Below are 26,245 nucleotides of genomic sequence, written 5' to 3'. Positions count from 1 at the left end.
TGAGAAGACTCTACACATGGACATCACCAGATGGTCAATACCGAAATCAGATTGATTATATTCTTTGCAGCCAAAGATGGAAAAGCTCTATACAGTCAGTAAAAACAAGACCGGGAGCTGACTGTGGTTCAGATCATGAACTCCTTATTGTCAAATTCAGACTTAAATTGAGGAAAGTAGGGAAAACCAGTAGACCATTCAGATATGACCTAAATCAAATCCCTCCCTGAGCAGGAGTTTTTATTTTTCCCTTAAGGCTTTGATGTTTTTCAAACAAAAATATAAAAGATCCAGAACCTCCCCTTAAGCTTCTTCACTAAGTAGTGGGTTTTTAGACAAGACAGAGGCCTGCTGTGGTGAGTCTGAGGGTGTGTGGTCCCTAAAGAGTACTGCCCAGAAGCCTTTTTCCCCTTCTTAGAGGGTTTTCTTACACGTTCCTTCCCCATAGCCCTCTGATGTCTTTGCCACCGACCTTTTCTTCCGTCCTCCAAAGTATACTCAGACGGTTACCCTCATGTCGTCCTACCCATCTGCTCCTGAACCCCAGTTTCTTCAAGTAGCTCTCATTTTGCTCACAGCTGTTTCCCCTGCCCGGTAACGAGCCTGGCAGGCAAGGGGCGGAGGGAGCAGTAACTTCGGTCACACGGTGGCGCCCGCGAGCCTCCCAAAGCCCGAGCGTCACGTCTGTCACACTTCTCTCGCCCCACCCGCGCCGGGGCGCAGGACGAGCCGCACCCCCGGCCTTCCCCGGCGGGACAGCGGAGAGCGCGCCTCGGCATCCCAGCAGGCAAGCGAACGGCTGCAGCTGCGTCCGGCCCGCGCGGGAGGTGCGGCCGGCTGCGGGCGGCCCTGGCTCCAGGCTCCTCCTCCTGCCGGTCTAGCCTTTTCCCACCCAGCCTCCACCCCTCCTCGGCTCGGCGCTGCAAATCCTAGGCTTCCCTGGGAGCGGCGGCGGGAGCAGCGAAGGCGGTTGGAGGAGCGCAGCCGGCCGTCCGCACGGATCACCCGGGTAGCAGCGGCGATGGCGCTAGCTTAGCTCCGGAGGTGCCGCGGGGCCCAGCGCGCCCCTGCGAGGCTAGGAGGCGGGGGCTGCAGCTCAGCAAGGGGGAAGAAAGTGAGCGTGTGTGCGTTGTGTGCGTGCGAGAGTGTAGGGGGCGACAGGCTCGAATTAGGGCAGCAGAGAGGGCAGGGGAACCGGGGTGCGGCTCCCCAGTGTCTCCCCCAGCGGCACCCGCTTCCCGGCGCCCCTCACCATGGACCTGAGCGGAGTCGGGATGTGCCTTGGCCGCAGCGCGCGGGTGGCTGCCCGGCCCTGGGGGTGCGCGGGCGCGCGCGCGGAGATGGCGAGGTAGGATGGCCGTCCAGCGCGACCCCTGCCGCCCCAACCCAGCGGCCCCTGGGCGGTGCAGCTGACTCGCTGGAGCGCACAGGGGTGTGGGCGGAGGCGGCCCCGCAGCGCCCGCGTCTTCGGGAGTCGCTTTGCCTTTTCCACCCACTCGCACCTGCCACCGCGCGGATACCATGTCGAAAGCGGCTGGAGGCGCATCGGCGGCGGAAAGTTGTCCTCCAACCTCTGCCGGCCCGTCTGCGGCCGCCGCCGTAGAGGACCTGTCCAAAGTGTCGGACGAGGAGCTGCTGCAGTGGAGCAAGGAGGAGCTGATCCGCTGCCTGCGGCGCGCGGAGGCCGAGAAGGTGAGCGCGATGCTGGACCACAGCAACCTCATCCGGGAGGTCAACCGCCGCCTGCAGCTGCACCTCGGCGAGATACGCGGGCTCAAGGTGAGCGCTGCGCTCGGCAGGGCCGGGGAGCTGGGCACCCGGGGAGGTGGGGCCAGACCACTTTCCCTCCTCCCGTCAACAGGTAGTGCTCCCCTTTCTCCCTGTCTGCATCCCCCGCTCCCCTTCCCCAGCCCTTTGGAAACTTTTCCAAACTTCGGAGACATTTGGTTCCCTCCCGTTCCCCATATGGGGCGCGCTAGCGTCGATCTCGGTGGTCCTTCGTGGCCCCAGGAGCGTGCTCCAGGGATGTCGGAAGGCTGGGAGGTCAGCGGAATCTTTAATTTCCCAGGAAACCTGGAAAATCGGTGCTTTGGGGAGCCGGGTTACAGCCAGGCAGGAAACAAAAACGAGCGAAGGGTTGAGTCCAGGGCGCCTTCGCCCTTGGGGACCAGGGGTACGATACGGTTGCTCTGGCGCCACGACTTCCCCATGGGGCATAAGGCGAAGAAAGGGACCGCGCTAGGGAGAGGGGCTGACGGGGCGCCCGGGGTGAAGCCCGGCGCCATCCCTGGAGCTGGGCTACGTCTCATCCTGCAGAGAAGCTTACCTCTGCCTTCCTGTTCTGTTTTCTACCTGTTCCGATGCTTTCCTTCCCCTCGAGTTAGACTGGCATCATCTGGGGTTGCCCGACCGTACCATTTGCCCCCGATTTGATTATAAGTTCATCAGCCTGGGGTGAAGGGCAGAGGGACTCGGTGCGGGAAGCACAGGGTTCTGAAATGGTACCTCAAGTGTCAGCCAGTGATGCTTTTCCTGTCTTTGCTATTGGGGAAAGAAGAGAACAAAAGAAAAGCAAGACAGTAAAGCCCCCAATTCCCACCAAGTTTCTTTTCGCCTGGAAGCCTCTGGGTGTGCCTGCAGCGTGCCCGCCCCAGTGGCTGCCGCAGATGAGTGGTGGGGAACCGCCCTGCCCATGTGTACCACAAACTTCCTTTCCTCACTGCTTGCGCTGGTGCCTCCTGGTATTCCTTCCTCTCATTGTTCTTCTTTTGTTTATAGGAAGCCAGACACAAACGAAATCTCTGAAGGAACCTGGGGAGCAAATACCCGCAGGCACATGCTGTTCTTGTCCCCTTTCCACTCCCACCCCACTTCTCAGACCCGAGAGGCTTACTGAATTTCCCCAGCGGTCCAGCTCTAGGATTCTAGGGCAAAGGGGAGTGGGAGGGGCAGAAGGCAAGATGCTCACCTGGGTGCTGGGCCCACTCCAGGTGGAGATGGCCCTGCCCTGAGGCTCCAGCTGACTGTCATATGGTCCCTAGAGTGGGTGCAGTTGGGGGAATCTCAGTTAGAAAAACCCCAAGGCTTAATCTCTCTTTTGGTTTGATTCATTCCTAATGGACTATTTATTAAGTACTAGACTCTTGGGGGATTAGAAGCAGGCCAGGGTAGTGGGGAGATCATCTCAGAGGTGGGTTTGCATCTACAGTAGAATCCTCATTTGGCCAGGTGGGTAAGTTTGGGTAATTAATTTCTCAGAGCTTCATTTTACTCATTAATAAAATGCAAATCATAGTAACCATTGCCTTGGGGGTTGTGACAATAAATTATAATGTAGGCAAAGGTTTAATTCTGGACTTGTCTACAAAAATGGTGGTTATTGTCATCAGGTGACGATGCATAAGTATGTATAGCCATATATCTTCTGGATCAGTCCCAGTTTCCTAGGCAAAGCTGGACCCAAGTATAGTTCATGGTCCTCCAATTTAATCTTCTTCTATGGCTTGAACTATAATAGGACTTGAAAGAGTTTGTAATTAATTTCCTAGAGATTTTGATAGTGTGGAGCATTGACATAAGTGCTTAGAAATACTTGAAAGTTCTTTTCGTTTGTGTGGACTGTGTGTAAGTCTATGTGTAAGTGATGTGGGGAATGGGGGACCTGGTCTTGATTCCAGTAACTTCATTTAGAGGAATACCTATACGGCCAGTTAAGAGCAGCTATTACACCCCAAGTAGTCTCCCTTGTGGCTGGAATTCGTGACCAGTCCACCAAGTTCAGAAATGACAGGAGCAGGTTACTATCTGACACAGCCTCTACTCCTCATCCCCATCATCCCTTCCTCCGGGGCTGTGGTAAAGCCCTGTCAAGGGGCCAGTCATCTTCCTTCCCTTCCTCAGAGCTCAGAACTTCCATAGACACCATCATGATCCATAAATGTCATTGACTGAATAAGTAATAGTACATTTATTTTCATTTTAATTGGAAGGAAGGGAATTTATTTTTTGCCCTCTGTTGGTTTGGGACTCTCAGTTGAAGACTATAAGTTTGGAGTAATTAAGGCCATAACACTTTGCTTCCTTTTTTCTTATGTCTCTTTCTGTGAGCTGCCTTTGAAATTGCATTTCAATATTTTGAAGGCTACTAGGTGGTACTGTGGTTGTGGACGTGGGGAGATGGAAACATCATTCTCATCCTTTGAGGGGCCTATGACTCAGTCCAAGCACTGGCTTGGTAGTGCAGGGTGGAGCAGTAGAAAGTGAAAGGTTTGGGGCCCTGTTGATTTGGGTAGCATGGGCAAATGGCTCACCTTTTTGAGCTTTCGTTTTTTTCATCTGCTAAATGGGTATATTATTTCTGCATGAAGTTTGATGAAGATTAAATGATACACAGATGAAGAAACCCAGTGAGGTTCAACAGCTTTCTTAAGGTCACACAGATATGAAATGATCCAAGTAAGCTGATTTTTTTTCTTTTGGCTGGTTGACATTCTCTGATTGGGATACATCTTCCTAAAAGGGGTTCGAGAAAGGAGATTCTGGTTAGGGTGCTGATGTTGAAAGGGATGATTTCCTGAGAACCACATTTCTGCTCTCTGAATATGTACCAGCACTCACAGAGCTCTCTGGCCTAGAGTTTTGCCAGGGAAGGTTGGGGCAACTGAATCTCTATGAATTTATCTGCAGCACATTAATTTTCCTCCTCGCTCTCCAACACACTAATTCCCCATCCTGCAATGATGGAAAAATAACAAAATAATTCTTTAACCTCAATTATAGTACTTGAGGGGTTTCCCTGATGGTGCAGTGGTAAAGAATCTACCTGCCAATGTAGAAGATGCAGGTTCAGTCGCTGAGTTGGGAAGATACCCTGGCAATCCACTCCAGTGTTCTTGCCTGGAAAATACCATGGACAGAGGAGTCTGGCGGGCTGCAGTTCATGCGGTCATAAGAAAGTCAGACAGGACTCAGTGACTGAGTGCGCTCACACACACACAGTACTTGACAGTCCTATGTATGAAATTTGGGATGATGTGAATTTCAAGTGATTATACATTTATTCTTTTTAAAAGCCTACTTTAGACAAATGGGTAACATCTAGTGCCTGTTGCAATGTTAAAAAAACACTTACTGTTTTGAAAAAGACAACCCAAGTCTTAAAGTGACAGATTTGAAAAAACTAGCTCACAAGGTTATTATCAAGCCGGTTGCTTAGCTATTCATTAGAAGGCAAAGGAAATAGCTAAAAATTGGAGAGTACATAATATTTGCAAGAACCCAGGTGGTGCTAGTGGTAAAGAACCCACATGCCAATGCAGGAGACATAAGAGATGCAGGTTTGATCCCTGGGTTGGGCAGATCCCCTGGAGGAGGGTATAGCTATCCACTCCAGTTCTCTTGCCTGGAAAATACCATGGACAGAGGAGCCTGGTAGGCTACAGTCCATGGGGTTGCAAAGAGTCAGGCATGACTGAAGCGACTTAGCATGCATGCAATGAAAAAAAGGAATAGTGAATAAATGAAAAAACGGGGATACTGATAAAACTGAATGAGGCAATACCTGTCCCTTCAACCTCAACTAGAATTCTGACACTTGAGCAACACAGGTTTGAGTGGTTCAGGTCCATTTTTACAGGGATATTTTCACTAGTAAATACTGCGGGGCTATGACGTGCCATTGGTTGAATCCATGATTGCAGATATGGTGTGTATAGGGCCGACTATATAAGTTGAATGGCTTTTCAACTTGGCCAGATGTCAGCACCCCTAGCCCCCAGCTTGTTCAGGAGTCACATGTATATATTTCATACCATTTGGGAAGCAACCCATGGTGGCACAAGTCCTATTTACTTCCCAGTTCTGGAGAAAACAGGAATAGTTGTAGGATAGTCAAAAGGTAATATTTTCACATGGAGATTCAAATGAAGACGAACGTGACTCGAACTTTCTGTGAAATACCAGAATTAAGCTAAATGTGGAAGAATTTTTGAAGCTGAGAAAGATTGATTTTGTTTAGCATTATTTTCTCAGAATATCCACTGCTTCTGATTTTCCATAAAGCACCCGTCTCAAGGGATAATTTATTCTCTTATTACTATAGGCTCCAACACAGCAGGAGCTAGCAGAAAACAATAAGAAGCCTTTTGTCAGTAGCTAGAGCTGTGTCTTGTTTGGATCACTTGCCTAGGGCTTTAAAGGGTTGGTCGCTCCATCAACACCTATTAAGCATTCACTGTGTGTAGTGCACCAAGTCAGATGAATCAAATATGCAAAGAAAGACATTGAAATGGATTCTTGCCCTCCAGAAGCCATCTACATTAGAAAAGAAAAAAAAAAATGATGCCCAATGAGTGCTCTAGGGAGTGTTTCTCACAGGCATTAAGGAGTGAGTAGAAATTCATCATTCATTCTTTCAGACCTGGTGCGCCTCCATACCTGGTGCTCTTCTAGGGCTGGTGGAGTCTTAGATCAAGCTTTCCTCTTAGGCGAATTCACAGACAGGACAAGGTCGTTTTTTCTAGTTGGAAAGTTAGACCTAATCAGGGTTCCTCGTTAGCTGGTTCATAATTAGAGGGGGCTAACGGTCCCCTGTAGCTCAGTTGGTAAAGAATCTGCCTGCAGTGCAGGAATCTTGGGTTCAATCCTGGGTCGGGAAGATCCTCTGGAGAAGGAAATGGCAACCCACTCCAGTATTCTTGCCTGGGAAATCCCATGGACAGAAGAGCCTGGTGGGCTGCAGTCCATGGGGTTGCAAAGAGTCTGGCATGACTGGGCGACTAACACTTACTTGCTTAAAGGTAGAAAGGCAGGAGAAAGCCTTTCAGGCCTGATCCAAGGGTTTCTTCACTTTCTGTGGCAAAGGGGAGGTGATGGAGTCAGGAGAGATGTCACCTGCAGGGAAAGTGTTTGAAGATCAGTTTGGCCAGAGAGAGCTTGAATTGGAATGAATGAGGGAAGCTAGGGGCTGGGGCAGATCAAGGCTGGGAGGCCTGGGGATGCTTTTGGAGACAGCAGGCCTGAGGTCAGAGGTGGCACTGAGAAGTGGAAGAACTGGATGGGCATTAGAGAGAAGGAAACAGAGCCGTTGGTAATGCCAGGAGTTAGAATCAAGTTGAAAACTAAGCCGCACTGATCCTCTTTCTCTGCAGGCCTTGAGACTCACTCCTGCCTTAGGCCTCATGACTGCCGGGGGGTGCCAGGCATGGTTGGCAGATGTTTTATGGTTTACTTTCTAGTCAGTATCAAGGAAAGCATTGGAGTCAGTCTGAGTTTGAGAGAATCAGGTCCCCTCTCCGAGTGCCTCTAGTTCTGGGTTGTCTGACAGTCACAAGACCAGAGGTTTTCAGGCTTTGTGAAGCAAGGGAAATCTTAGGTAGCTGCCCCCTTTTCACCGCCTCCGAAGGATGGTGCTGCAAGAAATAGCTACCCTTTTAACTCTGTGTGAATGGAGACTAAATGGGGGTTTCACAATTAATTCTGAATGCCTTGATTTCAGGTATCCACAGTGGGGGTGCTGTGTGTGGGATACACAGAGGTGAAAGGAATAGATGGGTCTCCATTCTCATGACTCTGGTCCTGTGAAGGAGACTTGACCAATAGTCACACTCAACCATATGTGATTAGAAGTTGTACAAAGCCCAACAGAGGGGACACTGAAGGGGTCCAGCACAGAAGAGGACTTCCTTTAGATTAGTGGTCCGGGATGGCTTCTGTGGGGAAGTGTCATAAATGCTGTGTAGAGGCTGGGAAGCATCTGAATGAAAGGGGGATGAGCTCGTCCCTTGGGCCTGAGACCAGCCAGCATGGGTGGGGCTCAGCGTGTGATGGGGAGGAATGGTCTCACTTTGTCCACTGCCCCTGTGGGTAGCAGCCGCCAGCATCTCCCTCTGCCTGGACTTACCATGTAGCCTCCTAGCTGGCCTTGCAGCTTTCACCTTATTCTGTCTCCCTCACTTCAAGTCACTCCCTCCTTCCACCCCCTAGCAAACTCTTTTCTGCACACAACACTGGCGATTCTTTATAGAACGAATTACATCATGTCAGTCCTCTAGCCTCAGCTCTTCAACAGTCCAGAATTTTCCTGTGGCTGCTATGGCCCACATTACCTAGCCCTGGCACCCACCCACTTGGACCTCGCCTCCCAGACCTCCTCCCTCACTCTGCCCCTCTCGCTCATTCTGCTTTAGGTCCACTGACCTTGCTGCAGCTTGAGCCACATTTGTTTCAGGGCTTTTACACTGGCTTTTCTCTCTTTCAACAAATGTTTGCTCCTTGATTTCACCCAGGTCTTTGCTCAAATGTTTTCCTTCTCTGCAGAGGTGCCTTCTCTTTATAGATAGTATTTTTTCACCTGCTTTAATCTTTTTCCCAGCACTTTTTACTATATGATATTATGTTCTGTAATTTTTGCTAGTCTTTCCCACCAAAATGAAAGCCATAGGAAGGTTGAGGTCCTTCAAGGTCAAGGTCCACAGTCAATGTCCTTGCTGTGCCCACTGATCTCTCCCTAGCACCTGGACTAAGACCTTGCACATAATAGATGTTTACTAAATATTCTTGAAGGAATCACCATTCATGCTGGAGAAGTAGGCAAGTTTGGAGCACTGGGAGCCTTTTGAGACTTACAGGATTTTGCATTTTGTCCTAAGGGTAGTGAGACCCTTTTAAGGGTTTGAAGCATGGAGGTGACAAGGTAAATTTCAGAGGTAGAGTTCAGGAGATGTGTTTGGCTTGCAAATGGGAGGTGAGGGAGAAGGAGGTGCCAGGCACAACTACAGATTTTTATGAAGAGAAACAGGATGGGTGGAGGTGGCGTGTGCTGAGAGGTGTGATTTGGGGAGGGGAGTCTGAATATAACACAAGAGCTTGAATTTCCATGAGATGCGTGGGAGACCTGTGGGGGTTCAGGGTGGCAATAAGGGGCTGGATGTGCAGGACTGAAGCGCCACCAGAGGGCAATTATGCTGCTCCCTAGAGAGGGCTCGGGCAGCGCATCCCATGTCACGGGCTGAACACCGAGGCTGTGTTTCTTATTTGTGGTGACGAAAAGTCTGTTGCTTCAGAGCTTTTAAGTCTTTCAGAGGTCACAAGTAGCCATCTTTCTTCCTTGAAGGTGAGGCAGGGACCCTTGTGTTTTTTTGTTTGTTTGTTTTCTTTTTTACCGATTTCCTATTAATGAACTGGCTGCTCCCTCAAGACTGACTGGATGACCTTGGACAGGTGAAGCTTTTCGAGGTCCAGTTTCCCATTCTGTAAAAGACCCATGATAACCATTATCCCCTGAGGGTTTGGTGAGAAGTAGATGAGATAATGCAAGTAAAGCAGGGGGCAGGGAGCATAATCAATACCCATTATTTTTATTTTTATGGATAGCTAGGCATCTTTAGCTTCCGCTCACCTTCTCACTTCCTCCCCTAACATCACAGAGAATTCACCCATTCCTGACTCCCAGCTCCCAGGAAGTGTGAGCCTGGTGCCCCGGCCCATACATGATCATGCCTCCCTTGAATGGCTGTGTGTCTCTTTTCAGGATATTAACCAGAAACTCCAGGAAGACAACCAGGAGCTGAGGGACCTCTGCTGTTTCCTGGATGATGACCGGCAGAAGGGCAAGAGGGTGTCCCGGGAGTGGCAGAGACTGGGCCGGTACACGGCAGGGGTGATGCACAAGGAGGTGGCCTTATACCTGCAGAAGCTGAAGGAGCTGGAGGTGAAGCAGGAGGAGGTGGTGAAGGAGAACATGGAGCTCAAGGAGCTGTGTGTGCTGCTGGACGAGGAGAAGGGCACGGGCTGCGCGGGCAGCCGCTGCTCCATCGACAGCCAGGCCAGCCTGTGCCAGCTCTCCGCCGCCACGGCACCCTACGTGCGGGACGTGGGCGACGGCAGCAGCACTTCCAGCACGGGCAGCACCGACAGCCCCGACCACAAGCACCACGCGGGCGGCGGCAGCCCCGAGCACCTGCAGAAAGCCAGGCCGGAGGGCAGCCCGGAGCACGCCAAGCACGGGAGCGCCAGCCCCGAGCATCTGCAGAAAGCCAGGGCCTCCGGGACCCCGGATCACCCCAAAGCGCTCAAAGGCCCCAGCCCCGAGCACCACAAACCCTTGTGCAAGGGCAGTCCAGAACAGCAGAGGCACCCACACGCAGGGAACAGCCCGGAAACGCTGCCCAAGCACGTGCTGAGCGGGAGCCCCGAACACTTCCAGAAGCACAGGCCCGGGGGCAGCCCGGAGCACCCCAGGCACAGCGGAGGAAGCCCCGAGCATCTGCAGAAACACGCCCTTGGTGGGAGCCTGGAGCACCTCCCCAGGGTCAGGGGCACCAGCCCCGAGCACCTCAAACAGCATTTCGGGGGGAGCCCTGATCACAAACATGTGGGTGGAGGCGGCGGCAGCGGCAGCAGCAGCAGGGAGGGCACCCTCCGAAGGCAGGCGCAAGAGGATGTGTCAGCCCATCACCGGAATGTCTACAGTGGCATGAACGGTGGGTCAGTAGTGCTGCAGAACTGGGGCAACTCTGTAGACAGTTAAGATGATGAAGGGCTTGCCAGCCACGTAAGAAAGTGCGGGTGCCAGCAGGCGCTGGCCTGGAGGTGGGTGGGGAAGGGCAGCATACTTTTGCCCCCAAATTATGATGCGTGTTACTCCCCCTCCATTTGTCCTAGTTTTATGCATTTATCAGGTAGCCTGGAGAATATTGGGGAGGAGGGGGCAGGGGAAGGAGAGGAATAATAATTCTGTGGGACCCTGAATAGTCAGGGTGAGATTTTGGTCACTGAAGATAAAAATAGAACCAATTTAAGATTGTTCTATCTTGAACATTTTCCTAGTTGTGTGTAGTTTGCTACAGGGCTCTGCTGAAACAGGTGACCAAAGGTTTCTGAATCCAGTTAACAGCTTATGTTCAGGAAGAAATAAGTATTTATTATGAGAAACAATAACACTTAAAAAAGAACTAGGGCATCCTTAAATGGCTTGAAACTGGGTTGCCACTGCCTGTAAACATGCCTTACTTTACCCTGAGAATGTTTTGCATTGTGTTGGGGACTGCAACAGGAATCTGTGACTTTTCTTTCCATCTGGAGTGCATCAAATGATTTCCTTCCCAGTTCAGTCAAAACCCACCCAATCCTCCCATAAAAGTCCCTCAAAGGTATTCTGAGTAGCATACTCTTTTACATTGCGAGTCATCTTTCTGGGTGTTTAAGTGTTCCCTTTAAAATGTACAGATGTGTTTGAATATTCCTTTGCTTTCCAAAGCGTAACAGCCACTACATTTGCTGAAGCAGCCGTAAACCTGACTCCAAACCTTTTGGAAGAGGTTTAATTTTCTGCATCTTGGTTCTGAAACCACTTTGAATGTGAGAGAAAATAGTTTTCTGTTTTAAAAAAAAAAAAAATCCTCACAGTTCTTTTTTGTTACATGTGGCCGAGTTAGAACTAAAATGACTGGCTTTATGAAGTGGAGTTTTTGCATCCAAAAATTTTCAGTATCTGAGGTTTTTCCACTTTATCTGAAAGCTGCCCCAGAGTCTGTATGAAGTCAACTCTGAGCAGTGGTCGAGGCCACCAATTTTAGCAGTGACACAAAGAGGTAAATTTTCAATATTATACTTGGGGATTTACCTGTTGGATTTCATTTCATCCTAATCTCATAGTGCTGAAAATTGACTCCTGAAGCTTGGCTTCTAAAACATCCAATATTTTAAGCACAGATTTGGAACTGGAAAGAGCAGGAAAGGGCAGATGCTGTTGCTTTCTCAGTTGTGTGTGCTGGGAGGTGGAAGCCAGGAGAAGCTAATTCTCTGTTGTGTTGAGGCCACCGCCTGGCTGGTGGGGGCTTTTACTTTGCTGATGGTGCCCTCGCTTGCGCTTGCTCTTTCTCGGGAGGTGGAGGAGCAGCCTGATTGCAGGGCAGCCTCAGCTGTGCAGTTGTCACAAGAGATGAAAGTCTCTTAGAAAGATATTTTGGTTGTGTTGCTATCACAGGATGTATGTATCATCAGCTGTGAAACTTGACTTCGGGGGTAATGGGTTAACGGCAAGGTAAAGTTGATGACTTTTCTATTTCTTGATTATTTTTTAACTAGCATGAATAGTAAATATGCACACTTTTTGTGTCTTGAACCAAAATAAAGATTACTTAAGGGCAGGTGGTTCACTTACAAAACAATTCTTGCAAAAGGACTTATTTAAATAAAGAACGTCTCTAATTAATGTACGATTTAACTTACCAGAAGGGATTTTGGGTGCAATTTTTAAGCAATTTGTGCTAAGTAAGGTCTGTCTCTAGATTGAGAGGACATTACATCATGGAATCTTATTGCCTGAGTTCAGACTAGTTTCACAGGAAAAAAATTTTTTTTTAAATTTTTTTAAGTTAGTTAAAGATTTGATGTAACATAGATGTATTCTTTAGAATGAAACCATAGTTTCTTGTTTACTTCAAGTTTTCCCTTTCAAAAGTGACAAATCTTCTGCAGTTGATATCCTCACCAAACTGTATTTGTAGTCTATTTGCATTGCGTTTTTATTTCAGTAATTAATTGGAAAATGAAGAGGCACGATGAGATGTTTATGGATCATCAGCCTGGAAACTTGGGCACTGGTAGCTTGTGTTTATCCTGCTGTTACAAATTAATTTTTTATATGGATGGTAAGACATGACTTTTCAAATTTTTAAATCCCCACACACTTTGGTTGAATTACTGGCTTATAAACCGATAGGAATTAGCAGCGAGGTAAATCCCAAATTGCAAATTTGCTGAGTCATTTACAGAGTCCTTCAGTGTGGGGTTGGGGTGATGGGTGTTTTGGATGAGCACTTAAATGTTTTTGCTTGAACACAAAGCAGGTGAAAATTGTGAGGGAATCATTTTGTGTGATTTGGGAGGTGTAGCAGCATCCCCGACTTACTGGTCTACCGGTAAGCCACCCCCAGTTGTGACAATTGTATCTCCAGACGACTGTCAGAGGTTCCTGGGGTAGCGAGACAGCAAGATTGCCCCTGGTTCAAAATTACTGCTTTCGAGCAGCGCTTTTCAGTTTGACTGCAGGTTAAAATCACTGGACTGACTTTGTAAAAACACTGGTGCATGGACTCCACATTCTGATGAACATTGATTTTTTTCTGGCACTGTGCTGTGGGCACATTGTAAAAAAGAACCCTTCAGGTGATTATAATAAGCAGACCAGGCGGAAGCCCCTAGTCAAGGTGCATGGTTGTTGGATAAGATAGGTTGGTGTGAGTGAAGCTCTTAAACACCTAGGCAGCCTGGGAAGAAGGAAGTTCTTTCCTTTGCTGACCTCTAGAACTGAGAGGACTAATCGCAGCAGGTACTGAAAAACTGCACCCCTCACAACCCCAGCCCAAGGCTATCTTTGGGGGTGTGGGTTGAAAATTTGAGTTTTTGGTGGGTGGGATTATTAGGTTAATTTGGGGAAACTGACATATGAATCATTTAAGGCTACTTTTTAAAGCCTTCACGTGGAGATAAAGAAGCATGGGGATTTCTAACTTATTTCCAGTGCATGTAGATCACATGGCATCTGCCATCCTAATGGCTTTTTCCCACAAGAGAACCCCACATTTCAGATCTCTCAGTTTCTAGGTTTTACCTTGAGTTTTAAGATTGCTTCTCATTCTCTGTTAAGGTTACTAATGAGTGGATGAAAGATGCTGATAACACAAAAATGGCCTTGTCTGTTAGGAATGAGATAACCTGTGTGTGGAAGAGCCCAGCCCTGTGAGTTCAATAGTGGTACATTACAGCATGAGTGATCGCTCTCATCAATCTTTTATTTTTGCTTAGAAAAAGTCAGACCATCACTTATGAATGCATTTGGACAATAGAAATTGACTGTCTCTTGGGAGAAAAATGTCAGCAGTTACAGTTACAGAAATACTACAGAACTGATTTTTAACTGAGGTTCTCTCAGTATATTTTCTGTTGTGTGAGCTGACACAGAGATAATAGTTTTTGATCTTCAGGCTTCAGTATGGTAATTTGGTAGCCTTATATACACTTTGATAGGACATCAATTTTAAGACGTTTTGAAAAATATAATCGATTATACTCTACCTGTTTATTCAAAGCCTGTTGCATTTATCATAAGAAATTTGATTTAATGACATAGAATGCTTAATATTGGAAATATAGTTTAAGATACTGCAAACTATCTGAGGGGCAAACTATTATTAGAAAATCTAGATGGCTTACAGAGGTAATTTCTGGTAGAATGTAAGGTTTTCAGCTGCACTGGCAATAATAGCACAAAGTTATAAACATTCTTGAAATCTTGGGGACCATTTTAATCTTCTAAGGAGATTATCTGTATCATCTATATGCTCTGTGTGCATGTGTTTATATATATATATATTTCAGTAACTTTAATATTATGTTTAAAGAATGCCATCCATTCAGCTGATTCTGTTTAGCAAACATCTTTAAATGCATTGGGGTTCAGTCACATAAGCTGTGAAGCTGAAGATGAATTACTTTCAGCTGATCATGGTTGTGCTCTTTAGACCTAGTTGAAATCAATTAAACATTTGTAGTTTGGGGTCCATTGCAACTTTTCAGAATATACGCACAGTAGGAGAATACACTTGAGTTAGTAATGCTTTTATCTTTTTAACTGAAATGATTCAGAAAAAGCCTAACTTAACAACAAAATTACGGTGACTATTCCATTCCATCCGAGAAGTCATTTTCACAAGTGTCAAATGAATAAGACAGAGTGATTGCTATTAAGGCTCTACATTTACTCGTAGTAATGATAGATTATTCGGGAGACGTCAGTGTGGGGATCATATTAGTTAAGCTCCACTACTCAAAAGTAAGAATATGAAGCCAAACCTTGCAAAAACTGAAAGAAAAGTTTTGCTTGTGTAGCACCATTGGGCTAGTGTGTGATGAAGTCCCCTGGAGGAGGGCATGGGGACCCACTCCAGCATTCTTGCCTGGAGAATCTCATGGACTGAGGAGCCTGTGTGTCTCCAGAGGTGGCCACAGTCCATAGGGTCGAAGAGTCAGGCATGGCTGAAGCAACTTAACACGTATACATGTGCTGAAGTCTATGGCCCTAGACTCTGAAATTTCTCATTTTAGCCACTTCTGATATTTAGAAACTCTGAAGCTAGATAGAGCTGTGAGTCCCTATGTTAGATGGCTCTTCTTTATTTTTTTTTCCAATATCTACTTTTAATAGATTTTCAGTCTCTCTAGTACCAGCATGGTGTCAGCAGTATTCCTTGCTGCCCTTACCTGGCCTGATTTTAACTCATTTCTTCACTGTTTCTAAATTCTTCTCTGCTCTAATGGTTGTCATACCTTGGGAAAATGGATAACCACACTGATTAGAAAGAACTGTGTTGAAAACAAGAGTAAGTGACCTTGGAGTATCCTTCTGTGAGAAAAGTGCATAGACTTTAGTGAATGATCCATGTGTCATGCATTTATCAGTTATTTGGGCTGAAAAAGTTTGTTTTTGCTTGTTTTCTGGGTCTTGACTGTGTTTCAGATAATTGAAGTGTTTCTGTAATACAAGGGTCCCCCTACTTTTCAAAAATTTGCTCTACAGAAGACCTACCTTAGTACCTGTTTTTGCTAACCTAAAGAAATCTAGAGAGGATATTCAGTTTTATGGAAAAGTGAAAAGCAAAAATAGCTTTCAGGGTTGGTTTGGCAGTGAGCCTCTGGAGAGGCAGTGGGCACCCCAAGTGGCGAGGGTGGCAGCGCCAAACTCCTTCCCCGGGAAGCACACCCAGCATCAGGCCACCGTAGCTTTTCACTGTGTCTGTGAGCATCTGTGCTTTATCTCCATTCGCTTTGTGCATCTGTTAGCAAGATGTGTCTGAGGTAATTGCTGCTTCACTTTATGCTATTTCAGCTTACACACAGTTTCATAGGAGCGCTCATTTTTTCTGATAGCAGGAGAACCTGTTAGCAACTCAGCAACTTTTGCTCCTTGGGTACTACAGAACAACTAGGTTGCTCTTAATACTACTTTAATGCATAGTGTTTATGACAAGCTTTGTGAACATTTGAAGAAAAACACTTATTTCAAACTCAATCCTGGGAAATATTAAAAGTTTCATTTTATGAAATGGGCTGATTCTTCAAGAGTTCTAGGAAATTTGTGATTCAACATGAAGAGTAGACCATGGGACACTTGAGAAATCAGATGTGTGAAATCTCAGCTCTAATTTCTGTCTCTAATCTGCAAAAGAGTGAGGTTCAAGTTACTGCTGCTCCTGACATAAATTGCCTTCTCTTTTAGAGTGCCATTTGAGAGTTTCCAATAGAAAGAGTGGCTGCTCTTTCAGAGAGGGGAGATCCTTAAGCAGCAGAGTGGCAGAAGAGGTGTTTAGAGAAGAGAAAAGAGCAGAAGAATAGCAGCTTGTTTCATTTTCCTTATAAAGGCAATACTGGTTTGTCCTACTTAAGAAAAGACAACTGCTAAGTTATTCACACCATTGAGTTGTTTACAGTTTTCATGTTGCAAAGAGTTAAATGTATTATAGCGCTAACATACTTGAATCATTATGGAAGTGTGCACAAAGTCTTGGGGGTTCATCTTGGCCCTGGTTTGAAATTAGGCACACATTCAATTATAAATAGATGAAAGTATGGGGAGTGATTTTTTTTAGTTTTTTCCTTCTTCAGATCCTAATTTTTTAGGCCTCCTGTGGGCTTTTCTATGAGACAGGATATGTAAAGGAGAAAGGTTGGGTTTTGATGATTGCTCTGTTTTTGTTTCAATTATTTGCTTTTCTCTCTCTCATGTGCACACTGTCTTGAGTGTTCTTCTATGCATTTTTCATCAAACATTAAATGCTTTGAATTTGAAAATACTGAATGACTCCTTCCATTTTCAGCTACATAAAGGAAAGTGACTACTTACATTTAAAAATCTCACAGACAAGATAATTATATCACCATTTTTGCTTGTTCTTATGGTTGAGGGATAGAATGTTTTGGTTACCTTTTGATGACCAACATTTTGAAGATGGTCTCTGATTCCTGAGTTGGTTTCTCTAGTCAGACATGTTCATTGCTATGTTGAACTCAGAATTTTGTCTTCTAGTCTTGATTATAAAGGAAACTGAAAGGCCCTGTCATCTTTCTTCCAATTATTGAGGGGGGCATCTTTTGACTTAGGGGTGGCCCTGATTTGGCTGATGTGCAGCTGCAGCTTCCTGAGTGTCCATAATTGCGTCTTGTCTTAGAAATGTAAGTGTGAATTGCATTTGGGAGCATAAATACACGTGTTTGTACATGTGTTTATTTGGTTAATTGAGAATGTCTATTTCACCGGTAAACAATTTGGACACTATCTGATAACACTTGGAGCTGTAAGTTCAGTTCAGTCACTCAGTCATGTCTGATTCTTTGCAGCCCCCTGGACCGCAGCACACTTCCAGGCTTCCCTGTCCATCACCAACTCCCGGAGCTTGCTCAAACTCATGTCCATCGAGTCCATTGAGCTCCGACTTGATGGAGCTGTAAGGTCCTCTCCATTTCATGCACTTCTGATTGAGAAAATTGACTTTCAGAGATGTTCAGTGAGTTGTCCAAGGCCAATTGCCAGTTAGTAGAGAACTAGAATCCTGTGTACTCCAGGGCAAAGCATCACTTTTATAAAGATATTCAATCTTCCAGACTTTGAAGGTGCTTGATATAGGGGTAGTGTTAACAAAGATGCTAAATGGAATAGGAGACCAGTCTTCCTGTGTTCTATTGGAAATTCCAGAAAACCAGCGAATTGCAATGATGAGTGAGACAGGGGGATGTTGGTAGACTTGGGCCTAGAGAAGTTACAGAGGAGACCTGGAGATGCAGGAGGGGAGCTGGGATCGGTTGCCCCTGATTCAGTTAGATGGGGTGAACTGTTCACAGCTGGGTGAACAAGCCTTAAAATGCATCCCTAGTAGAGGGAATATTCCTGCTCTTTGCTTGAGAGACCAACAGCCTTCTTGCTCTTCCTCACACATGGACTCATCCCACCCCAGGACCACATTCCTCCAGATCAATAGTCTTGTGAAGATGGGCTGACATTAGTCCTGTCCTCACACATCTGATTGTCTTCACAGCCAAAGGGCTTTGTCTAGAGAAGTGTCAGCTTCTGGACCACAAGAAACAGAAGGAAAGACCAGGAGCAAGGGGTTGGACCAGATGGCAACACCAACTGCTCTCAAAGAATTGTGTTTCTAATAACTCTGCTTACTGCAAACAAAGCTAATTAAGCCCGTTTTTCTGATTTATGCTACTGTCGGCAGAAGTAAAGTACACTTTCATTACACTTTTGATGTCATTTAAAAGGTCAAAATATCTGAGTTGCAAATTTCTGTTCCAAGCAGCCGGGTCTGTTGAACTACTCTTGAGAATTCAAATTAACTATGCTTGTTAATTCAGCATCTCTTCAATGTTCCTAAACAGCAAGTGCCAGTTCACCTATTCACCTAAATAGTGTAATATAACCCTGAAAGACAAGTCACTTAGTCGTATCTGTAGGTGATGGATTCCAAGTGACTCAAAGGAAAGTGATGGAAGAGTCAACTTACAGGAAAGAAGGGGAGAGAGTGAAATTACTGGACAAAGGCTGAGTGAGCGGGGTGCCTTGAGGAATGTCAAAAGATCTACCGATTTGGTGGTGCCCCTTGTTGCTAATAGGCAGCAGTCTTACGTGATTGGCCAGGTCAGCTGCCGCATTGTTATAGGACCCAACCAGAATTGACCTGGTTATGGAGCTGTATGGGAGGGCAGGGGCCTGGCTGAATTTAGTCGTTTATTGTGTATACAAGGCACTTTGGAACAGAAAACATTTACGATTATGATCAATTAGAGGTCTAGAAATAAACATTATTCAGGTGGTTTGTCATAAATAGCTTTCTCAGTGTAGTGATTTTAATGAGAAACCATTAGGAATCAAGGAACAGTCTTGAAAATTGCTTGATTTTGTAGTGTCCCTTTAGCGCTTAAACAGAGAGCAATACTTAGTCCTTCTTACTCTTACACTATATGCCATATGGTTTTCACCCTAAACTACTTTTGACTTTTTCCTATTATAATCTCAAAATTGTCCACTTTGGGTTTTACTGGCCTAGCACATAAATCTGTGATGGAAACATTGTTCTTGCTAGAGTCTGAATAGCCATGTATACAGTAGGCATTTATTTAAAAAAGAGAGCTAGGTTACTACTATTATACCTATTGACAAAACATAGCTAGTTATTTTTATATTTGTAGGTATAGGTGGAATTTCACATTTTAAAGAACTATGTAGATCAGTTCAGTCGCACAGTCGTGTCTGACTTTTTGCAACCTCATGGACTACAGCACGCCAGGCCTCCCTGTCCATCACCAATTCCCAGAGTTTACCCAAACTCATGTCCATTGAGTCGGTGATGCCATCCAACCATCTCATCCTCTGTCGTCCTCTTCTCCTCCTGCCTTCAATCTTTCCCAGCATCAGGGTCTTTTCAGATGAGTTGGTTCTTCGCATCAGGTAGCCAAAGTATTGGAATTTCAGCTTCAGCATCAGTTCTTCCAATGAATATTCAGGACTGGGTTTCCTTTAGGATGGACTGGTTGGATCTCCTTCCAGTCCAAGGGACTCTCAAGAGTCTTTTCCAACACAACAGTTCAAAACAGTCAATTCTTCAGCGTTCAACTTTATAGTCCAACTCTCACATCCATACATGACTACTGGAAAAACCATATCTTTGACTAGATTGACCTTTTTTGGCAAAGTAATGTCTCTGCTTTTTAATATGCTGTCTAGGTCGGTCATAACTCTTCTACTAAGGAGCAAGTGTCTTTTAATTTCATGGCTGCAGTTACCACTGCAGTGATTTCTGGAGCCCCCCAAAATAAAGTCTGTCACTGTTTCCACTGTTTTCCCATCTATTTCCTATGAAGTGATGGGACCAGATGCCATGATCTTAGTTTTCTGAATGTTGAGCTTTAAGCCAAATTTTTCACTCTCCTCTTTCACTTTCATCAAGAGGCTCTTTAGTTTTTCTTCACTTTCTGCCATAAGGGTGGTGTCATCTGCATATCTGAGTTTATTGGTATTTCTCCTGGCAATCTTGATTCCAGTTTGTGCTTTATCCAGTCAGCATTTCTCACGACGTACTCTGCATATAAGTTAAATAAGGGTGACAATATATAGCCTTGACGAACACCTTTCCCAATTTGGAACCAGTCTGTTGTTCCATGTCCAGTTCTAACTTGCTTCTTGGGTACACCTTTCCTAATTTGGAACCAGTCTGTTGTTCCATGTCCAGTTCTAACTTGCTTCTTGGGTACACCTTTCCTAATTTGGAACCAGTCTGTTGTTCCATGTCCAGTTCTAACTTGCTTCTTGGCCTGCATACAGACTTCTAAGGAGGCAGGTCAGGTGGTCTGGTATTCCCATCTCTTTCAGAATTTTCCACAGCTTATTGTGATCCACACAGTCAAAGGCTTTGGCATAATCAATAAAGCAGAAACAGATGTTTTTCTGGAACTCCCTTGCTTTTTTGATGATCCAGCGGATGTTGGCAATTTGATCTCTGGTTCCTCTTCTCTTCTAAAACCAGCTTGAACATCTGGAAGTTCACGGTTCACGTATTGCTGAAGCCTGGCTTGGAGAATTTTGAACATTACTAGCATGTGAGATGAGTGCAATTGTGTGGTAGTTTGAACCTTCTTTGTCTTTGCCTTTCTTTGGGATTGGAATGAAAACTGACCTTTTCCAGTCCTGTGGCCACTGCTGAGTTTTCCAAATTTGCTGGCATATTGAGTGCAGCACTTTCACAGCCTCATCTTTTAGGATTTGAAATAGATCAACTGGAATTCCATTGCTTCCACTAGCTTTGTTCATAGTGATGCTTCCTAGGGCCTACTAGACTTCACATTCCAGGATGTCTGGCTCTAGGTGAGTGATCACACCATCATGGTTATCTGGGTCATGAAGATCTTTTTTGTACAGTTCTTCTGTGTATGCTTGCCACCTCTTCTTAATATCTTTTGCTTCTGTTAGGCCCATACCATTTCTGTCCTTTATTGTGCCCATCTTTGCGTGAAAACTTCCCTTGGTATCTCTAAGTTTCTTGAAGAGATCTATACTCTGTTAGCCTTTGCCCTGCTTCATTCTGTACACCTAGGCCAAATTTGCCTGTCACTCTGGATATCTCTTGACTTCCTACTTTTGCATTCCAGTCCCCTATAATGAAAAGGACATCTTTTGGGGGTGTTAGTTCTAGAAGGTCTTGTAGGTCTTCATAGAACATTTCAACTTCAGCTTCTTCAGCATTACTGGTTGGAGCATAGAGTTGGATTACCATGATATTGAATGGTTTGCCTTAGAAATGAACAGAGATCATTCTGTTTTTTAGATTGCATCCAAGTACTGTATTTTGGACTCTTTTGTTGACTATGATGGCTACTCCATTTCTTCTAAGGGATTTTTGCCCACAATAGTAGATATAATGGTCATCTGAGTTAAATTCACCCATTCCAGCCCATTTTAGTTAGCTGATTCCTAAAATGTCAATGTTCACTCTTGCCATCTCCTGTTTGACCACTTCCAATTTGCCTTGATTCACGGAACTAACATTCCAGGTTCCTGTGCAACATTGCTCTTTACAGCATTGGACTTTACTTCCATTACCAGTCACATCCGCAACTGGGTGGTGTTTTTGCTTTGGTTCCATGTCTTCATTCTTTCTGGAGTTATTTCTCCACTGATCTGCAGTAGCGTGTTACGCACAACCGACCTGAGGAGTTCATCTTTCAGTGTCCTATCTTCTTGCCTTTTCATACTGTTCATGAGGTTCTCAAGGCAAGAACACTGAAATGATTTGCCATTCCCTTCTCCAGTGGACCACATTTTGTCAGAGCTGTCCACTATGACCCGTCCATCTTGGATGGCCCTACATGGCATGGCATGTGGTTTCATTGAGTTAGACAAGGCTGTGGTCCATGTGACTAGATTGGTTAGTTTTCTGTGATTGTGGTTTTCATTCTGTCTGCCCTCTGATGGAGAAGGATAAGAGGCTTATGGAAGCTTTCTGATGGGAGAGACTGACTGAAGGGGAAACTGGGTCTTGTTCTGATGGGCGGGGCCACGTGCACTATATCTTTAATACACATTTCTGTTATTTGATCTGAGGCCAACCTCTGGTGGAGGTAATGAAAATAATGGTGGGTTCAAAAGTTCCCATGCACACACTGGTACCCTCAGTGTCCCCAGCCCTGCAGCAGGCCACTGCCAGCCCACACTGCCACTGGAGACTCCTGGACACTCATGGGCAAGTCTGGCTCAGTCTCTTGTGGGGTCGCTGCTCCTTCCTCCTGGGTCCTGGTGCACACAAGGTTCTGTTTGTGCCCTCGCAGAGTCTGTTTCCCCAGTCCTGTGTAAGTTCTGAAGGGGTTCTATGATTCTGTGGTGGGGTTAATGGTCACCTCCTCCAAGGGGGCTTATGCCATACCCAGGTTTGCTTCACCCAGAGCCCCTGCCCCTGCCGCAGTCCTCTGCTGGCCCGTGCCTCTCGGGAGACGCTCAGACACAGTTCTGTCTCGGTCTCTGTGGGGTCTCTGGGTCCTGGTGTGCACAAGGTTTGAGGCCTGATTGTCTCTGGCGGGTATGGGGTTTGATTCTAAACGTGATTTCGCCCCTCCTGCTGTCTTGCTGTGGCTTCTCCTTGCCCTTGGACGTGGGGTATCTCCTCAAAGTCACTCCAGCGCCAGGCAGCCACTGCTCCTGTGCCTACCACCTTGCTGGGGCTTCTCCACCCTTGGGTGTGGGGTATCTCCTCCCAGTTGCTCCAGCACCACGTGGCTCCAGCCATCCTTGAGTTGGCATATGGCACACTAGCTTTATAACTTAAGAACAATGAAGCAGTCTTGTAAACTTCCTTTAAGTGGTGTTTATTTAAAACGTATCGCAAAACAGTTAAAAATTATTACATTTTTTCATGGAGTTAAAGTGTGGTACCCTAACTTCATAAAAGGAGACTTGGGTGTACAACTGGCTTTGCCACTTTCAACCTTGCACTTTGCACTAGGACACCACCCACTTCAGTGGGCACAATAATTTATCTCTCAGACAAGGGGCTTGGAATACATTTTTTCTAAGTCAGTAGTCTCAGAATTTGGATGTTATAGATGTATAAAACCTGAGAAAAAACCAAGAATTGCCAACTTTCTATGTTTGTTAGGTAAGGACTACGGTAAAACAATCATCTATTAACACCATCTGTCACACAAAAGATCATTTGAACATTTAGAAACAGAAGATGCTATTTACTAAAGTGTAGTTTTCTCCCCTCACATTGTACTGATACATTTCTACTAAACTTTTTTTTGGAAATAGTAACAACATATAGCCTGACTTTCAGATTCCAGGATGCAATGTGAAGTGCATGTCTAGTGTCCAGCATGTTTGTGGATTTTATTTTTATCTCAGTCATCATAGAAAATCTAGTTTCAACAGCTTGACATGTTGATAAACACAGAACCCACAATGTTGATTTCACTTAGGCAGAGTCTAGGTGAACTGATGGAAGCCAGAAACTACAGCCCATGTACCACTTCCAGCTTCTTGCTCCTCCTCTTATAAGGACGGGAAGACATCAACTTGAGGGCCTGACCATCTTGGACTGGGGGCTCCTCTCTGCATGTGAGCCCACCTGCCTTCTTCCAGAGTTTGTGCAGCTGGGTCTGGGCTCCTCACAGAGCAGTAAGGATGTTACGCTTGAGGGCTTCTGTGCTCAGGTGGAAGGTTCACTGTGTCTGGCACCACCTGAGAACTGTGGCACTAAATCCTGCCCTGCATCTCTGCACCTTGTCAGGAACTTGTTGGGTTTGCAGCATTCACCCAGCAATGTCCAAACAGACCCAGTCCCCTTTGGCATGGCGACAGTAATGATTGAATACCTCATGGGTGAACAGGGAGCTCTAGAGGCTATAGCGGAGGTGTCTTGGGATTTGTAGCATCCCAAGATGTAAGATTTCTTCTGATGTAAGATTTCTTCTCTTCGGGTGGTCTCAGATAGTAGGCTGCAAATGGGTTTGCCATGGGTGAAAAATGCATTCTGAGTCAAGATTCTTATTTCCCTGTTGATTAGTGGGACAGTGCTCTGAAAAATCAGAGTGGAGGAATTTACTTTCTGCTCCTTTGTAGACCAGATTTTCTCAAATCTCTTTGCCACCTTTGTACCAAATGGGAGAGGATGGTTTAATCAACTCAAGATCGGAAGAGAATAAGCCAGTGGTGATGTAGTGTCGCCATACTGTTCGTGTTTTTGTTATGTCCTATCGAGCCAGATGTTGGTTACCTTTTCCTGGAACCTTGGGGTGAAAGAGGAGGCAGTCTTTCCATTATTTAGCACTTTAACCCTATAACTTCACAGCTGGAGCTTGAACTACCTTAAAGGGAGACTCTTCGATGAAACTGAGTGGGTACCATGAACTGAAGGGAAAGACAAAGTTTCATTGTAAAGCTTTTCTTGGCTTATCAGCCAGGCACATGTTCTAAGCAGTATCAGGGGTAACAGATTTATTACAACAAATTAAAGGCTAATCACAGCATGTCCTGAGATAAACAACATAGCCAAACAAATATAAATGACAGTTGGGAGAAGCACGAGCTGGTAAAAGACTCAAGGGTGTGGGTGGTAGCAGAAAACCAAACTCTGCTCGTGTTTCACTTGCTTTTAAGTATCTCCACTGTCTCATGTGTAGATGGGAGATGATTGAAAATGACACATTTGTGAAAGTGAAAGGTGAAGTTGCTCAGTCGTGTTGGACTCTTTGCAACCGCATGTACTGTAGCCTGCCAGGTTCCTCCATCCTTGGGATTTTCCAGGCAAGAATACTGGCGTGGTTTCTGTTTCCTTCTCCATGGGATCTTCTCTACCTGGGGACTGAACCTGGGTCTCCCACACTATAGGCAGACTCTTTACCATTTGAGGACACGGGTATAAACACATGTATTCAACAAGTGTTTGTATGCTCCGTGTGGGTGCAGCCTGTTGATACATCCTCTATGAGGGGGAGCAGAAGAGTGAGCCACAGGCCCTTCATACTAGGAATTAGCTGCCCACCTTGTCTGTGGGAGGAGGTGTGTGATTATGAGCCAGGCGGACAGAGTGAACTCTCGGTGCTGTGGGCCTCTGTGAGCTGAGTGCTGGTTTGCATTCTGTCACTTCAGTGCTGGCCGCTCAGGGAGCCCTGTTGTCAGGCTGGGTCTTGGGAGGAGTCGAATTTGGATTCACTGGCAGGCGGGTTGAGGATGTCTGGAAGAGACAATGTGAACCAGAAATGCGCAAATGGTATTAAGGACCCACGAGGGTGGGAGCAGGTCTGTGCTGGATGTCTTCGTTAGGTTGCGGCAGGTGATACTGCAAAGTGGGTAGAGGCTAGATTACAAGAGGGTATTGCTTTCCAATATTGTTTCCTAGTAGACATTAACTTCTCATACTAGGAGGAAGGTAAAATATTTTCCATTGTTGGGACCTTTTGATTAAATGAAATGGACCAGAAAAGCTAGTTCATTAGCATTAAAAAAATCCCTTGTTAGGATTTTATAACTCAGTTTAATTTCTTTGTTTCGTTTCTTTACAATTCTTGAAGGAAAAAAAATTTTACAGTGATCAGTGCTTGAGGGCTTTATGTACCCAAATTTATGCTACCATTTAATCCTCTTTCATTAGTTTTTCTAGCAAAGGCTATGCTGAGTTACAGTTCTTTTTTAGTGGGCAAGTTTTACAATGAGGGTCATCAGCTAAGAAAACCCATCTTCTGACTAGTATCTTTTCAGTCAGTAAAAAGATGATAAGGTTTTGGGGAAAATATAGCCTCATTCTCCAGAAGGCTGACATACACTGCTAGGTGCAAATCAATAAATTAATTCTGTTAAAACAATAAAGTGAGAAAAATATTCTTGGAACGTGTTGACCTTTGGGTTGGTGTAATGTAAAATTAACCTAATTTAGCCTTTATATTTCATTTATTCTGATGTCACTCAGACATGGGCCAAATTTACTGTTTTGACCTCAGTTTAGCCCTTGTTGCTGTATATTCAGTCTCGGATGGTTTTTAAAGTGTTCCACTGAGCCCTAGCAGGGCTGGGAGGAGCCAGACTCTGCCACCGGCTGCAGGTGACCACAGGTGCCCTTCATCTGGAGCAGCCCTGCATTAACTGGCTTGTTCACACTTCTGCTTAAGCTTCTGTGGAACAAAGGTGACTTTTACAAAG

At 45.6% G+C, this 26,245-nt stretch overlaps 1 protein-coding gene across 3 annotated transcripts in view; it reads left to right on the top strand.

The window, feature by feature from the left end:
* Nucleotides 1-939: 939 nt before the first annotated feature.
* The window catches only part of CCDC85A (coiled-coil domain containing 85A), a 208,679-nt gene continuing 183,373 nt past the window's right edge, over nucleotides 940-26,245 (top strand). For all 3 annotated transcript variants that reach the window (XM_065929246.1, XM_065929245.1, XM_065929247.1), the window contains exons 1-2: nucleotides 940-1,779; nucleotides 9,530-10,481. In XM_065929246.1, the coding sequence (XP_065785318.1) occupies nucleotides 1,522-1,779; nucleotides 9,530-10,481 (1,210 nt within the window). In that variant the 5' untranslated portion in view covers nucleotides 940-1,521. The remainder of the gene's footprint in view (nucleotides 1,780-9,529; nucleotides 10,482-26,245) is intronic.

Source organism: Muntiacus reevesi, chromosome 3, assembly GCF_963930625.1.
Source record: "Muntiacus reevesi chromosome 3, mMunRee1.1, whole genome shotgun sequence".
NCBI lineage: Eukaryota > Metazoa > Chordata > Mammalia > Artiodactyla > Cervidae > Muntiacus > Muntiacus reevesi.
This window is presented reverse-complemented; position numbering and strand designations above follow the sequence as displayed.